The 17,140-nt window shown below is 50.8% G+C and overlaps 1 protein-coding gene across 1 annotated transcript; it reads right to left on the bottom strand.

Moving 5' to 3' along the window:
* Positions 1-5,409: 5,409 nt before the first annotated feature.
* EGR4 (early growth response 4) lies at positions 5,410-16,874 on the bottom strand. Its single transcript, XM_048508771.1, has 4 exons — positions 16,761-16,874; positions 11,423-11,576; positions 9,011-9,445; positions 5,410-6,530 (listed from the first exon to the last, which is right to left on the bottom strand). The coding sequence occupies exons 1-4, from the start codon at positions 16,872-16,874 to the stop codon at positions 5,485-5,487; spliced, it is 1,749 nt and encodes a 582-aa protein (XP_048364728.1). The 3' UTR covers positions 5,410-5,484.
* Between the last annotated feature and the right edge of the window lie 266 nt (positions 16,875-17,140).

Genomic DNA, 17,140 nt, shown 5'->3' with positions numbered 1-17,140 from the left:
CCCAGGGGTTGGCTCGTGACAGGTATCTCCAGTTAAAAGAATCAGGTAGCAGGTGATGTGAAAGACCCTAGAGAACGGCTGCCAGTCTGAGTAGGCAATACCAGTCTTGATGGACCACATAAGGCCACTTCACATGTTCATGGTATCTTGGCAGACCTGTCAACTCTCCTGGAATAATGACGAGAAGAAGAGTTTGGATTTCCTCAACCATAAGGAGCCTCAAGGCGGTGTACAAACTCCTTTCCCTTCCTGTTCCCACAACAGACACCTGGAGGGATAGGTGGGCCTGAGAGAGTTCCAAGAGAACTGTGACTAGCCCAAGGTCACCCAGCAGGCTTCATTTGTACGAGCAGGGCAACAAATCCAGTTCATCAGGTCAGAGTCTGCTGCTCATGTGGAGGAGCGGGGAATTGAACCTGGTTCTCCAGATTAGAGTCCACCTGCTGTTAACCGCTACACCACACTGGCTCAGGTGATGTTGAAGACTCCTGCCCATGTAACCTCAGCTTGTGGGTTCTGTGGGGCAGAACGTGGAATGAGTTTGCAACAACAAATTTTTAAAAACAAAATGGTTTACTTTCTTAACATATAACATCAACATTTTACATCACACTTCAAGGTCCTGTTCAGGTTGCATTTTCAAGTCCTTATAATTACAGTCTACTGATACTGCCAAGTCCAATTCTTCTTTGCAAGTGGGTTGGCTCCTGAAGACTCCAAGGGCTTGATGAACAGGATTCAATGTGATGAAGGTTTCCAGGAGAACTCTCACCCATCACAACCACAAAAAGAAACCCTGAAACAATAAACTCCAACATTTACAACATAGCAAAAACAAACTACCACCTTCCCAGTAGTTCCCAACAACATTGCAGTTACCTTAACAAGGTGTTAAGGGCTTATTATACAAATCAAGGTCCGAGTCTGGTAGCCTTGTCTCCTCCAAACTACATGAGCTCTGCAGCCTCTTGCTGCTTTGAGTCTCCACCCCTTACTGGGTCAACCCATTCTGAGTATAGGGGTTACACCCACATGAGACCTGGAAAGGAGTTGTCAGTCACGGCAGAGAAGACTGACCATGGTAGACCAATTTGTCTGAATGTGTAGAAGGCAACTTCCTGGGCCCATGAGTCTTCCTCCCAACAACATATCCTGCTCAAAAGGATAGATGTTCACCCCCATTTGTTTTGCCTTCTGCAAAGCCTGCCTTTTTCACTGGGCCCCCTGTGTCATCGCACCTTTTGCATGGCTCTCCCGTCTTGCCGTTCCGCTGCTTTACTATCACCGTTTCTATGGTATTTTACTTCCCCCCACTCTGAGCAACCTTGGACAATTTCTTTGAAGGCAGCCAGTAAATATTTCGATTTATAAATACGAAATGAAATAAATAGTGGAAATGTCCAATGTGTACTTAAAGCTGGGACCTCTGACATTTATTTATTTGTTTCCAGTTTGTTTCAGTTTATTCCAGTTTATTTGTTTCCAGACAAACGTCCTGACCGTCAGGGCTGTTGGACAGTGGAGTGAACTGCCTCCGAGGGTGGTGGAGTCTCCTCCTTTGGAGGTTTTTAAAGAGAGGCTGGATGGCCGTCTGACAGGAGTGCTTTGATTGTGTGTTCCTGCATGGCAGGGGGTTGGACTTGATGGCCCCTGGGGTCTCTTCCAACTCTTATGATGCTATGATTCTATATCCCCTTTTTCTTTTGAGTTTGGGTGGACGGTGGATAGTCCTGGAAAACAATCTGCTTGCAGAGGTGTAAACACCTGCTTTTGAGAGGTAGCAAATCTCTGAATGCCAGTGCCTGGATGCAACATTGGAGGAAGGTCTCAGCCTCTATATCATGTTGCTGGCCCTCCAGAGTAGCTGGTTGGCCACTGGGTGAGACAGGATGGTGGACTAGATGGACCCTCACTGGTCTGATCCAACATGGGTCTCCTGGTGCTCTTAGAGGAGAAGGCCTTGCCCTCTATGCCGTGTTGTTTGGGCGTCTTAGTTGATAGTTCCATGGGAATGTCAACTCAATGCGTGGCAGCTGTGAAAAAGGCAAACTCTATGCTGGGGATAATTAGGAAAGGAATTGAGAGTAAAACTGCAAAGATTGTCATGCCCTTATATAAAGCAGTGGTGCGACTGCACTTGGAGTACTGTGTTCAGTTCTGGTCACCACATCTCAAAAAGGATATTGAAGAGATAGAAAAAGTGCAGAGAAGGGCAACGAGGATGATTGAGGGACTGGAGCACCTTCCCTATGAGGAGAGGCTGCAGCGCTTTGGGATTCTTTTAGTTTGGAGAGGAAGACGTCTGAGGGGGGGATATGATTGAAGTCTATAAAATTATGCATGGGGTAGAAAATGTTGACAGAGAGAAATTTTTCTCTCTTTCTCACAATACTAGAACCAGGGGGCATCCATTGAAAATGCTGGGGGGAAGAATTAGGACTAATCAAAGGAAACACTTGTTCACGCAACGTGTGATTGGTGTTTGGAATATGCTGCCACAGGAGGTGGTGATGGCCACTCACCTGGATAGCTTTAAAAGGGGCTTGGACAGATTTATGGAGAAGTCGATCTCTGGCTACCAATCTTGATCCTCTTTGATCTGAGATTTCAAATGCCTTAACAGTCCAGGTGCTCGGGAGCAACAGCCGCAGAAGGCCCTTGCTTTCACATCCTGCATGTGAGCTCCCAATGGCACATGGTGGGCCACTGCGAGTAGCAGAGAGCTGGACTAGATGGACTCTGGTCTGATCCAGCTGGCATGTTCTTATGTTGTTGGCGCTCCAGAGAAACTGGCTGGCCACCATGTGAGATGGGATGCTGGACCAGATAGACCACTGATCTAATGCAGAAGGGCTCTTCTTACATTGCTACATGTTTATCGAAGGAAGGCCTCAGCCTCTATGCCCTGTTGTTGGATCTCCAGAGGAATGGGTTGGCCACTTGTGAGACAGGCTGCTGGACTAGATGGACCACTGGTCTGACTCAGTGAACATTTTTATTTTATTTTCTTATAAATCCACTCCAGGAAGCAACAACCCAAGGAGGCCTTGGTCTCTTTACCCTATTTATTTGAGTAGGTGCTGGTCTAGAACAGGAGTCTGCAACCTGCGGCTCTCCAGATGTTCATGGACTACAATTCCCATCAGCCCCTGCCAGCATGGGCAATTGGCCATGCTGGCAGGGGCTGATGGGAATTGTAGTCTATGAACATCTGGAGAGCCGCAGGTTGTAGACCCCTGGTCTAGAAGGATCACTGGTCTAAATCAGCAGAGCATTTTTGCATGTTCTCTGACTCCCAGTGCTAGGAGAGATTCCTTTTCAACATACCGATTTTAATGAGTAGTGATCCGAAATTATTCTATATATGCTAATAAAGGCTTCTGTATCAGTTACAGCAGTGATGGCGAACCTATGGCACGAGTGCCAGAGGTGGCACTTCGAACTCCTCTCATGGTGAACTGGCATCGCTGCAGAGTTCATCATCGGCTAGCGAGCCTGGTGCCTGTGCTCCGGGTGGCTGCTGCCTAAGGCGGGGGGGGGGGGGGGGGGGGCAGAGGAGTCTAGAGATGCTAGAGGAGGCACAGAAGCGCGTGTGCATGGGACTTGCTGGGAGGCTAGAGCAGAGCTGGCCCTGCTTGAGTGGAGTGGGGCGGAGGAAGAGGGAGCCAACCGGTTTTTTCTAAACTAAAACCTCAGCATTCAGGTTAAATTGCCAGGTTGGCACTTTGCGATAAATAAGTGTGGTTTGGGTTGCAATTTGGGCACTCGGTCTCAAAAAGGTCCGCCATCACTGAGTTACAGCAATACTTGTGCCGCCTGTTTGTTACTCTGAGGCAGTAAGCCAATTTCGTTTGAACCCGAGTCTGGTTATTGGGGGGAGGTTGGTGGCCATAACACTCAGGTGGCGGCGGTCTCTTGCTCTTTGGAGGTTTTTAAAGCAGAGGCTAGATGACCACCTGGTAGCCAGGGTCATTCTGTAAACTTGGGCAGATCATGAGAGGGAGAGACAGGAAGGGAAAGGGCTCAGCTATATATATGTGCCCTTGGCAATGCCAATCGCCACTTTGGGGTTAGGAATGAATTTTCCTCTGGGCCAGATTGCTCTGGGATCCTTGAGATTTTTTTTGGTCTTCCTCTGGGCATAGAGCAGGGGTCACCAAGGAGTTGGTTGGGAACAGGTAGCTCTGAATTTCCTGTGTTGTGTACGGGGCTGGACTAGATGGCCCTTGAGGTTCTTTCCAGCTATATGTTTCTAGGCATTGGCAGACCAGTACATCCATGCAGGGTTACAATTTCTCAGGGTGAGAATCTGAGTTTGAAGAAGCATTGCGGGCAGAAGAGAGAGCAGGGGGAGAAAAACTTTCCATGCATTTTCTAGATTAAAACAGGTTCCGTTTATTGCAAAAATAAACACAGCTTTACCATAATCCCAAGCAGTTCTGTTTTTACAAAGAGAGAAATATTTACATAAAAAACTCATCACTCCCCTCATCACAATTATATTCAAATTGTCCATTAAGCAAACTCGAGAGCGACAATTCTGTATAACAAAGCAATTCAAGGGGCTGATTTTATACACTTCAAAAAAAATCTTCCCTTAAATTTCAACATAAAAATCCTCCCCCCACCCCATCTCCCAAGTTGCTTTAAAGTGCTGTGAAAAAAAGACAGCGGTTACTGTTCTTCAAAAAGCGTAACCTTTGCAAAACCATCTCCGTGTTTTATGAAATGTAGGCAGCTCTGGGCTTCTTTGTAAAGAAAGCCGACTAAAAACTTTTGGGGAAAGTCGGAAGCGGCTCCAGCAGAGCGCCTTTGGTGGGAACTGTCCACCCCTTGCGGTGCTGAAATGTAGTCCAAAAGGCTGCGGAGCTGAACGTAAATCAGAACTGAGCGGTTGAACTGCTTTCCGCAACGTGTCAGGCTCCGGCCTGGTGTGTATCCTCAGCAATACATTGTGCGAGAACCTACAATGGTTTTACATTGCTGCAAAATCCCACCGGATCCTTCCCCATCTTCTGTTCCTCCTGCTTCGACAATCCTTCTCAGTTCTCCTCAAAGTGAACCAGCCGCCAAAATCCACCGTTTCCCCACTCGGAAGAACCTTTCGGAGGTGGCTTCTCCACCCTGAGTTAGCCCCATAAAGTGCCCCAAAGCCCTTCTGAAAACGAGTCTGTCGCTAATGGCGACCTCAGAGGGTCCCGAACGACAGCCCCATGGCGTAGAAGCCGAGACTTTTCAGTTTTTCCTCCGTCCTGGCTTTCTGCTTCAGGTGCACCTTGCCGTGCCTCTTCTTCTCATCGCTCCGGGCGAACCGCCGGCCGCAGTCGTCGCAGGAGAACGGCTTCTCCCCCGTGTGGGTCCGGATGTGGGTGGTCAGGTGGTCGCTGCGGCTGAAGTTCCGCAGGCAGATGCGGCACTGGAAGGGCTTGTGGCCCGGCCCGATGTGAATCGCGGAGAGTGCTGCGGTTCTTTCTGTCGGGCCGGCTAAGCTCGGATGCAGATGCTCGACGGGCAGGTAAAGGCCTTCTCGTGGGGCCTGGAGCAGCAGCGTTTGGAGGGACATTTCCCTCGACGCGGTTTCTTCTTCAGCTCCGCTTGGATGCCGAAGTTGCCGGGCCCCAAAGCTCCGGCCAAGGGGACGGCAGAAAGGGCGAGGCTAAAGTCCGTCAGGGAGACCAGCGATGTGGAATCACCGGCCTGCAGTCTTGGCTCGTTGGGGTTCCCCAAGTTTGCTAGGACCTCTGGCTGAGATAAGGAAGATTCAAATTCCTGGATGAGCTGTGGGAGCAGGTTGGGCATCTTGGTCTCTGCAAAGTCACCGGGGAGTTGACCGCGGCTGGGGTAGGTTTCCGACTGGCAGCCAAAATCTAGTCCGTGTCCAAAAGACCCCACCTGCCCAGATAGGTTGTCCAGTTCTGCCTGGCAGCTGATGGAGAGGGCGTTTTCTGTTTTGGTGCCCAGCTGCATCGCTTGACCTGTCTCTAGGCCATGAAAAGTCTCGGCAGAAGGGTACTCCGTGGGCAAATAACTCTGAGGCGGATGGAGAGGCTCCCAATGGGAGCAGGGAGCTTTGAATTTGTCCAGAGACGGAGAGAGGAGAGAGAGCTTGATGTCCTGCTTACTGTCCAACAGTTTGTTATTGAACAGACACTGGGACACCTCGCCCACGTGAGGGGACGTTTGGACCGGCTGGATGCTGTCAGGGCTGGAGAAGTTGGGATAGTCTTGATCCGCTAAAGATGGCTGGACTGAGATATTCAGCTCCGGTTGGCAGGCGGAATAAGGGTCCTGTTGATTCTGAAGGGCCTTCGGGACGCTGTAGGCGGCATCCGTTTGTTGTCTCTGGGGGCCTTCGGGGAACGGGGAAAGGCCAAGGATCCCCGACATCAGGTTGAAGAGGGATTCTTGGTTCGGGCACTGCTCAGTCTTGATGAAGAAGCTGCCCGTGTAACTGAGAGGCGGGGAGGGCTGCCCGGCAAAGGAGTAGTAGCCACCAATGTCAGGATTCATGGTAGCTCCCATGAAGTCACCTGGGGAACCAAAAGAGAAGGTTGCAACTATGAGAAACACCATGGGGTAGAAACAACTCAATGCATTAGGGGTCGGGCAATTGTGCCCATACCCGTTGGAACGGGCACTAGAAAAACATCATTAGAAGACCATCCAACATTCAACTTGGGTTTTTTGGCTCTAGATGGGTTTCCCACCCTAAGCTGTGAGCTCGAGGAGGGTTCTGACGCAAACATATATATGAAACATTGTCGAATTCTATCCTCACACCAGGTCTGTGGTTATGCTCCAGGCTATGTTTGAGCCCATGGAGATGGAAAACAAAAGGAAAAGAGTGTTTCAGAGCATGTGCAGAGACAGCCCTCTTGCTGCTAAGTGGCCACAATGAGCCCTCTCCCAGACTTGAAAGAAAAAAGCTTTTGAGTCAGAAGTTGGAAGCTCTAGGCCAGGTGTCTGCAACCAGTAGCTCTCCAGATGTTCATGGACTACAATTCCCATCAGCCCCTGACCATGCTGACAGGGGCTGATGGGAATTCACAGTCCATGAGGCGCCTGGAAAAGCCACAGGTTGCAGACCCCTGCTCTAGGCAGCCACGCCACTTCTTATAAAATTAATTCTTGGTAAGACTGAACGAACACAGGCTAGCTCAGTCTCTTCGGATCTCAGAAGAAGAGTCTGGATTTATACCCTCTCCACTTTTTCTCCTGTAAGGAGACTGAAAGGGGATTACAAACCCCTTTCCCTTCCTCTCCCCACAACAGACCTCTTGTGAGATAGGTGAGGCTGAGAGAGTTCTGAGAGAACTGTGATTAGGCCGAGGGCAACCCAGCATGCTTCATGTGGAGGAGTGGGGAATCAAATCCAGTTCTCCAGATGAGAGTCCACCTGCTCTTAACCACTACACCACGCTGAGTATTTAAATGGAAGACCACCAAGCAACTGGCTGTTGTGGGTTTCCTGGGCTGTGGGGCTGTGGATTGGCAGTTTGTGCTCCTAACATTTCATCTGCATCTATGGTTGGTATCTTGAGAAGCAAGTCACACTGAGGTGCGTTTCAATCCCTGGCGCAAACTACCCGGCCATGGCCACACACCCTGAGAAACCCACAATAGCCCACTGATTCTGTCTGCAAATGTCTTTGACGATACACCGAGAAGCAAGTTCAGCATGGAGGCGGGCCGTGGCAAACCACCTCTGGACAGCTCTTGCCTTGAAAAGCCTACAGTAAGGTAGCCAACTTATGGTGCTCCAGCTCCAGATGTTCATGGACTACAATTCCAGTCAGCCAATTGGCCATGCTGACAGGGACTGATGGGGATTGTAGTCCACGAACATCTGGAGCACCATAGGTTTGGCACCCCTGGCTACAGGGTCCCCAAAAGTCAGTTGGGACCTGATGGTACTTTCCAGGAAGACTGAAAGGATGGAAGATGAGCAAGTTTTTGAATCGTCGTCTCCCGGATCTTAGCATGACTCCTGATCAGGCGAATCCCATTTTGCAAGGCATGAACTTCCAAGAGTTCAGCACTCAGACCGTGGGGTCCCAGCGCTCAGCTGGGAGACAACCATCCTGGGAAAACCATTCTCTCGCAGTCCCCTTGCCCCGCTGTGAAACAGGCGGCAGGTTGTCCCGCTCCATGGAGAATGGACCCACCAAGCAAAGAAAGAGGTCACAATCCGACCACTGGAGATCACATTCACCCCCATTTCGGCCAAATGAACGGCAGCTTTCCTCTGTTTCTGCATTTGAAGGAGCCACCCATGCTATCTGGACCAGAGCTTCTTGGGAAGTTCTGGAGAACTTGCATGAAGGCCACTTGGGCTGTATCTGAGTGAGCTGGATGTCTGAGCCAGGGCTGGACTACATGGTCTCTTGGGAGTTCTTCTGGAGTGAGTTCAAATCCTCCTTGGGGTTTCCCCCCCCCAGCTCCACCATTTGTTCGGTTTCCTGCCTGTTTGCTGCGGCAGAACCTATCTTTCGAAAAAAAAAAACCCCTTTAAAAACAGCTGCCATATTAGTAGAACAGATCCGGTCTTTCTGGGAAACTGTGACATTTCAATCTATTGTTGAAGGCTTTCAGGGCTGGAATCACTGGAGTGTGGTGGGGTTTCCAGGCTGGACGGCTGTGTTCTAGTAGCAGGAGAAAATGCTGCTAGAACCGTGAGTAGCTTGAACTGCTTGGCACTCCAGATAAAGTTCACGGGCTACATACTTCCCATCAGCCCCTCGCCAGCATGGCCAATTGGCAGGGGCTGATGGGAATTGTAGTCCACAACATCTGGAGTGCCAAAGGTTCACCACCACTGTACTAGAACACTGTACTAGAGCCTGGAAACCCCACAAACACCTCTGTGACATTTCAGGTAGCAACGACAACTCACAATTTACCTCCCAGTGCCCTGTTAAATGCCAGTCAATAGCATTGTGCCCAGCAGATTATGTAATTGGGGGGGGGGTGTCGGGGGTGTCAGGGGGATGCCGAGAGTCGCTCTGCTTACCTGGAAGAAAATCAGAGGTTTCCTGCCTCGGCTGCTCGGTCAAAACTTGGCCCACCTGCCCGGCTCCTGAGATCTGGGCATCTGCGGCTTTGAGTGGGTCCTGGTGGGAGAAATCCATCAGGTTCAACATGTCCAAACGGAGGAGGGGACCAGGATTGGGGGGGAGGCAAGGCGGGATGCCAGAGGACGCCCCCGATGGCTCAGAGAGGGTCCCCCCCAAGCAGAGCCAGGAGGGCTGCGCGCAGGTTCCCCTCCGGGGGGGCGGCTGCCGACTGAGCGGGCAAGTGCGTCTCTCCTGGGGGCCCCGGGGGTCGCTTGGCCCGGCCGGCAGCTGCGGGTTCTCCTGCCCGTGTCTGTAAGCCAAGAGCCCAGCCGCGGCCGCCCCGCTTTTTATATCTGCCTCGCATCTTCCGCCGCATCCCGGCGCTTCCATTTCTGGAGTTCCCCAGCGAGACGGCGGGTGACGTAAATGCCCATATATGGACTCAGGATGCGGGCCAGGGAGACCCAATAAGGAAATCTCTCCTCGTGACGTTTTCGCATCCTTCTCTCTCTCTCTCCCTCTCCCCACCTCCCCTTTTGGTTTTTGGCACCTTCCCCCACCCCTCCCCTAGGAAGCATACAGGATGGATGAGTGCAAAAACCCCCCCCACCCAATGAGGGGTAGTTGCAAACAGGTTAGGGAGAGCCCAAAACGCTTACATGGGGAGGGGGTTGCCGACCCCCACCCTTGCTGGAATAAATCTGTAGGAGACGAGCTGTGCTTTTTTGGGCGCAACCGCCAGGGGGTGCTGGCCGCCAGGTGAGGTCAGAGGCAAAGGGCTCAGCCTTCCTCCCCAGAGGCAACATTTCTGGGTTATTGGGTCAGGGAAAGTGGTGTGTGGAGAGGAGCAAGAGAAACAAGAGAAGACCAGGGAAGGTGCCTTATGCTGAATCAGGCCCTGGGGCCATCAGCCAAGATTGCCTACTCAGGCTGGCAGCTGCTCTCCAGGATATTTCAGGTACTTACTGCCATATCATGTACCTGGGAATGGGGAAGAATAAGAAGATGATGGGGAGGAAGAAGAAGATGAAGATGAAGGGGAAGAAGAAGAAGATGATGATGATGGGGAAGAAGAAGAAGATGATGATGGGGAAGAAGAAGAAGGTGATGATGGGGAGAAGAAGAAGATGATGGGGAAGAAGGAGAAGATGATGGGGAAGAAGGAGAAGATGAGGAGGAGGAGGAGTTTGGATTTATATCCCCCCTTTCTCTCCTGCAGGAGACTCAGGGCGACAGGCTCTCCTTCCTTCCCCCTCAAAACAAACACCCTGTGAGGGTAGGTGGAGATGAGAGGCTCTGAGAAGCTGTGACTAGCCAGATCACCCAGCTGGCGTGTGTGGGAGTGTACAGGCTAATCTGAATTCCCAGATCAGCCTCCACAGCTCAGGCGGCAGAGCTGGGAATCAAACCCGGTTCCTCCAGATTAGATACACGAGCTCTTAACCTCCTACGCCACTGCTGCTCCTGCTAGTTCTGCTCCTGCTAGAAAAGGAAGAGGTTGGATTTATATTCTCCTTCCTCTCCATTAAGGAGACTCAAGGTGGCTTACAAGCTCCTTTCCCTTCCTCTCCCCACAACAGACACCTGGGGAGGTAGTAAGGAGTGGGAAAAGAGTTCGAGAAAGGAGCAAGTGACTGGGCCAAGGTCACCCAGCAGGCTTCATGTGAAGGAGTCAGAAAAAACTTGGTCCTCCAGATTAGAGTCTACCATTGTTAGCCACTACACCACGCTGCCTCTCCCAAGATGGAACCTGGACTTTCTGCATGCCAATCAACTGCTCTGTTACTGAGCCACAGCCCTGTGCCCAAGAAGAAGAAGAAGAAGAAGAAGAAGAAGAAGAAGAAGAAGAAGAAGAAGAAGAAGAAGAAGAAGAAGAAGAAGAAGAAGAAGAAGAAGAAGAAGAAGAAGAAGAAGAAGAAGGAGGAGGGGTAGAAGAAGAAGATGAAGAGAAGAGAAGAAGAAGGAAAGAAGAAGAAGAAGAAGAAGAAGAAGAAGAGAGAGAAGAAGAAGAAGAAGAAGAAGAGAAGAGAAGAGAAGAAGAAGAAGAAGAAGAAGAAGAAGAAGAAGAAGAAGAAGAAGAAGAAGAAGAAGAAGAAGAGTAGTTTGGATTTATACCCCACCTTTCTGTCCTGTAAGGAGACTCAAAGGGGCCTGCAAGCAACTTTCCCTTCCTCTCCCCACAACACCTACCTTGTGAGGTGAGTGAGGTTGAGAGAGTCCCGAGAGAACTGTGACTAGCCCAAGGTCACCCAGCAAGAATGGAGGAGTGCGGAAACACATCTGGTTCACCAGATAAGCCTCTGCCACTCAGGTGGAGGAGTGGGGAATCAAACCCCGGTTCTCCAGATCAGAATCCACCTGCTCTTAACCATGCTGGCTCCCTTCTGTTGCCTCTGTGATGCTGCATGGGAACATGTATGTGCTGTACTTGCAGAACATGTTTGCAATGATGTGATGTGTGAGCAAGCCCCCATCGGTCAGCTTTGCTGTAAAGATTAACGTGTGATGTGGCAGGTATATGAACTGCAAACCCGTTTATGAACAAGCAGAGCAGCGGGGGCTCAGTGCTGCGTGGTTTAGTGAATAAGGGCAGGTGGATTCTAATCTGGAGAACTGGGTTTGAGTGGCGGAGGCTTATCTGGTGAACCAGATGTGGTTCCGCACTCCTACATTCCTGCTTGAAGACCTTGGGCCAGTTTTAGTTCTCTCAGAACTCTCTCAGCCCCACCTGCCTCACTAGGTGTCTGTTTTGGGGGGGGGGGAGGAAGGGAAAGGAGCTTGTGTGGAGAGAAAGGTGGGGTATAAATCCAAACTCTTCCTCCTCCTCCTCCAACCCTGGAGAGCGGCTGCAAGCCTGAGTAGCCAATACTGACTTCAATGGACTGAGGGTCTGATTCCTTAGAAGGCAACTCTGTGCATTCAAATGTGTTGAAGGCAAAGCCTCAAATTGTTCCTATGCTATGCTAAGACGTGGGCATGAAGGAGCTTTTTAGATATATAATCATTATTGCGGCTATGCATTATGTCGTGGCAAGTAATCATATATCTCTATGTTTGCAAGAAGTCAACACACACAAATAGAGCGGAAACTGCGTGGGCACAAATTGTGTTCAAGCCCATACTGTAGATATATGCTTGTATATGGTGCACCCTCACCTGCGTCTACTTTTTTTTTTTACAGAAGGGAAAGCACATTACTCACCTTGGATGAAGCGTGACGGAATGGGTTACTTAATCTCAGTTGGCCCTAGAGACCTCTTATCATTGCAACTGATCTCCAGGTGGCAGAGATCAATTCCCCTAGAGCAGTGGTGGCGAACCTTTGGCACTCCAGATGTTATGGACTACAATTCCCATCAGCCCCTGCCAGCATAGCCAATTGGCTATGCTGGCGGGAAACTAATGAGGAGCAATAGTCCACGCTCTAGATATAAGTCCTACTGATCACTGAAAATGGCTGCTGTGGGGTGGACTCTTTGTGTGTTATATCCCATTGAAGTTCTCCCTTTCCCAAACCAACACTCCCCTGGTTTCACTCTCTCCCCACAAGTCTCCAGGATTTTAAGGGTGTGCTTGCCCTGCCCTGAAGCCCTGCCGGGGCAACAAGGGAGAGGGTAGCACCTGCAGTTGCCAAGGGAACAGACTCCACCCTCTTGGGGGAGGGACTTCCTGTCTGGGAGGCAGGAAGATCCAACACAACATGTGCAACTTGCCTTCATAAATGGTTGGGAGCTGACCGATGTAGAAGCACCAGCTATTTGCTCCTAGGCCAGTGGTGGCGAACCTATGGCACTGGTGCCAAAGGTGGCACTCAGAGCCCTCTCTGTGGGCACGCGCACACAGAGTTCATCATGTGGGGGGCGGAAAATCACACCCCCCCCACACACACATCTAGACTGACCTGGGCGACTAAGTACAACGTTGCACACCGTGGTGAGCAGGAAGGACTTGGCTGGCGGGGCTGGTGCCTGTGCTCCGGGTGGCTGCTGCCTGGGGGTGGGGGTGCAGAGGAGGCAGAGATGCTAGAGAGGCACAGAGTGGTGCGTGCAGGACTTGCTGGAGGCTAGAGCAGGCTAGCCCCTGCTCGAGCGGGTGGGGCGGAGGAAGAAGGAGCCAACTGTATTTTTCTAAACTAAAACCTCAGCATTCAGGTTAAATTGCCGGGTTGGCACTTTGTGATACATAAGTGGGGTTTGGGTTGCAATTTGGGCACTCGGTCTCAAAAAGGTTCGCCATCACTGTCCTAGGCTTACGCAGAGAGAAGGAAGAACCCAGGGGTCTCACCCGCACTATCCCACCCACCCCTGAGCCCTCTCAACTTCCTCTCCACTGACCTGTGGCTACTAGATGAGTATCAGGGGACCCTGTTGCCCATATCCCACTAACAACGCAGTTCATACCAATGGGTAGCAGTGCGCATGCTGGCCCCATTCAGCTCTTGGACCTCGCAGCTTTCAACCCCTACAAGTCAGCAGCGTCCTGATACCTTCTGGTGACATCTGTGTGGCTATATCCCCCATGTGAATGCATCTGTAAAGAAAATGTATTTTTAATAGAAATTTGTTTATTAACTGAGCCTTGTTTATTAACTGAGCCTTGTTTATTAACTTAGGAGCAGCAGTGGCGTAGGAGGTTAAGAGCTTGTGTATCTAATCTGGAGGAACCGGGTTTGATTCCCAGCTCTGCCGCCTGAGCTGTGGAGGCTTATCTGGGGAATTCAGATTAGCCTGTGCACTCCCACACACGCCAGCTGGGTGACCTTGGGCTAGTCACAGCTTCTCAGAGCTCTCTCAGCCCCACCTACCTCACAGGGTGCTTGTTGTGAGGGGGGAAGGGCAAGGAGATTGTCAGCCCCTTTGAGTCTCCTGCAGGAGAGAAAGGGGGGATATCAATCCAAACTCCTCCTCCTCCTCCTCCTCCTCCTCCTCCTCCTCCTCTTCTTCTTCTTCTTCTTCTTCTTCTTCTTCTTCTTCTTCTTCTTCTTCTTCTTCTTCTTCTTCTTCTTCTTCTTCTTCTTCTTCTTCTTCTTCTTCTTCTAAGTGTAGCCATTTTGTTAAGGATTTTAGCAAAGTGAAATTTCTGTTTTGTCTCATTTCAGAAGGTGCAGCTTGAAGAGAATGGCACTTAACTCTCCGAGGTCACAAACGTTGTTAAGAGATAATTGGAACTGCATTCCTATCCTGGTTTGTAATAGGGGGCATCTGTGAGTAGTTTAGATAACAGCTGTATTAATTAGTAGAAATGATCTTATTGGGTTTAGTGTGTCACCTGACTAATAGCCTTACCTATAATGCTTTGCAGTATCCTACACATGATATAGCTTTTTCTTGGGCTTATTAGCATATGTTACGATTGGTATTTTCCTGCTTTTTCCTCGATATGGACTATTTGTTCCTGACTTTAGAGAATTATTCTGCTTGCTTCTATGAAACAAAGGCCACGCAGCTATGGACATCGCTGACGGGACGATCTTAGGACTATCGCTCTTCTTGCTGGCATTAGGTGCCTTTCAAATATTTTTCCGTCTATTTTGTGAATGGAGTTATCGATGCTACTGACTTTGCTTTCTTGTGAATTAAATCAAAAATATATTTTATTCATATTGAGTTGCCTGTGTAGTGTTTGGTTCAGAAGAAGAAGAGTTTGGATTTATATCCCCCCTTTTTCTCTCCTGCAAGGAGACTCAAAGGGGGTAACAAACTCCTTTCTCTCCCCCCCCACAACAAACACCCTGTGAGGTGGGTGGGGCTAAGAGAGCTCCATACAGCTGTGACTAGCCCAAGGTCACACAGTTGGTGTGTGTTGGAGTGGGCAAGCTAATCTAGTTCACCAGCTAAGCCTCCACAACTCAAGTGGCAGAGCGGGGAATCAAACCCGGTTCGTCCAGATTAGAGTGCACCTGCTCTTGACTGCTGCACCACTGCTGCTGTCAAGGGACTCACGCCTTAAAAGGCCCCGAGAAAGCGTCTCGGGTCTTTTTACAACATCCCTGGCAAACATGTTGTGCATTCACAGATGTGCCTTCGCTCATGCTTGCCCTTCCAGGGGCTGAGATACTGTCAGTTTCTGGGGGTAGACGAATCCGCTGTGCCTATCAGGATCTGGCCTTTATGAGGGGTCTTTTCCTTCGATGCAGTGGTGCAGTCCTGAACTGCCTTGGCAAAAGGCATCTTCCGTTTTACGTGAAGCTGTCAAGCTGGGCTTCTGTCTTCCCTCGCTGCCGCTCACCTGATGCTATTTTTGCCCTGCCTGCAGCCTCACAGTCTCACCGGGTTCTCAGCGCTCAAAAGGTGAAGGTTTTCTCTGCTTTTCACACCCTCCCGCATTCGGGTTTTTTAATTTTCTTTTGCATTGTGTGCTTCCAGAAGCTTGATGCGTTGCAATCTGAAGATTATCTGACAAAGCAGAATTATGAGCAAGACCTGGCAGCCCATTCCTCAATATATTGATGGTGGGAACTTTATCTCAGCATGGTGTAGTGCAGTGGTGGCGAACCTATGGCACTCCAGATGTTCATGGACTACAATTCCCGTCAGCCTCTGCCGCAGGGGCTGATGAGAATTGTAGTCCGTGAACATCTGGAGTGCCATAGGTTCGCCACCATGGGTGTAGTGGTTAAGGGCAGGTGCACTTTAATCTGGAGAACCGGGTTTGATTCCCTGCTCTGCCACTTGAGCTGTGGAGGCTTATCTGGTGAACCAGATTAGCTAGTGCGCTCCAGCTGGGTGACCTTGGGCTAGTCACAGTTCTTTAGAGCTCTCTCAGCCCCACCCACCTCACAGGGTGTTTGATGCGGGGTGGGGGAAGGGAAAGGAGATTGTAAGCTCCTTTGAGTCTCCTTGCAAGAGAGAAAGATGGGGTATAAATCCAAACTCCTCCTCTTCCTCCTCTTCTTTTTTCTTTTTCTTCAAGACAGTCATGCAGGGATGATGTTTTGCAGTTGAGATGCCACTGTAAAGAAGGCCATGTCCCTATTGGCCACTGAAGAACTGAGGCCCCTTCCGCACATGCAGAATAATGCACTTTCAGTCCACTTTCAATACACTATGTAGCTGGATTTTACTGTGTCCCCTTCCGCACATGCAGAATAATGCACTTTTAATCCCCTTTCAGTGCCTTTTGCAGCTGTGCAGAATGGCCAAATCCACTTGCAAACAATTGTGAAAGTGGAGGCAGGCAATGGCAAACCACCTCCGAATCTCTATGGCCCTGAAAACCCGACAGGGCTGCCATAAGTCAGCTGAGACTTGGCCGTGCTCTCCACCCATCAATCGGTTCTGACGTGGACACAGCGGTGCAGCTGTGTAAAATGATGCCCACCACTCACCCTGGGAACGACCCCTCACAGCTACTCCCTGTCCCCTCACAACGGTGCCCTACGTCAGTACTCCCCATGGAGTTCAGGGCAGGGGGGCAGTTGGAAACCGACCAGCAGGGCTTGCCCCAAACTCCACAAGGGATTTGGGAGTGGAGCCAGCCACACTTGCCTTGCCAGTGGCGTAGCGCCAAGGGGGCGGTGGGTGTGCGATGCACTGGGTGCATGCCGGTCCGGGGGCGTGGTGGGGGCATTCCAGGGTGTGGCAGGTGCGCAGGGTGCACGTGTGCCTCGGACACAGTTCCGCCTAGTGCCGGCCCTGTGCCTCGCCCACAAACTTTGCGTGGAGTTCAGGAGCAGTACACACCTGTTTGATACTGGCCTCAGCTCACCTGGGTCCAGCTTTGAACTGCAGGCTCCTCAAATGGGCCTGAACTGCTATGGAACTCCATGTGGGGCAAGGCCTGCTGGCGAGCATTCAACTGCGCCCTCCCCAAACTCCCCATGGGGAGTACAGGGCATAGTTGCGAGGTGTGATGGCCCTGCAATGCGTCCCCAAGAAATGGCGCCCGGGGCTCTACAGTGGTGGGATCCAAACATTTTAGTAACAGGTTCCCATGGTGGTGGGATTCAAACTGTGGCGTAGCGCCAATGGGGCTGGGTGGGGCACAACGGGGGCGTGGCCGGGCATTCCGGGGGTTGGGCATTCCTGGGTGGGGCTGTGGCAAGGACGCAGCCGCTGCGCCGGTCCTCGGGCGGGAAACGAATGCAC

The sequence above is a fragment of the Sphaerodactylus townsendi genome, linkage group LG10 (genome assembly GCF_021028975.2).
Source record: "Sphaerodactylus townsendi isolate TG3544 linkage group LG10, MPM_Stown_v2.3, whole genome shotgun sequence".
Classification (NCBI taxonomy): domain Eukaryota; kingdom Metazoa; phylum Chordata; class Lepidosauria; order Squamata; family Sphaerodactylidae; genus Sphaerodactylus; species Sphaerodactylus townsendi.
This window is presented reverse-complemented; position numbering and strand designations above follow the sequence as displayed.

Excerpts from the sequence above, each read along its gene's own strand:
- EGR4 (XM_048508771.1), bottom strand. The coding sequence starts at position 16,874 with ATGGGGAGTTTGGGGAGGGCGCAGTTGAATGCTCGCCAGCAGGCCTTG. Across the intron at positions 9,446-11,422 it reads AACAGAAGGGAGCCAGCATG|AAATGGAAGCGCCGGGATGC; the intron begins GTTAAGAGCAGG and ends GGGGAACTCCAG. Across the intron at positions 6,531-9,010 it reads AACCTCTGATTTTCTTCCAG|GTGACTTCATGGGAGCTACC; the intron begins GTAAGCAGAGCG and ends TTGGTTCCCCAG.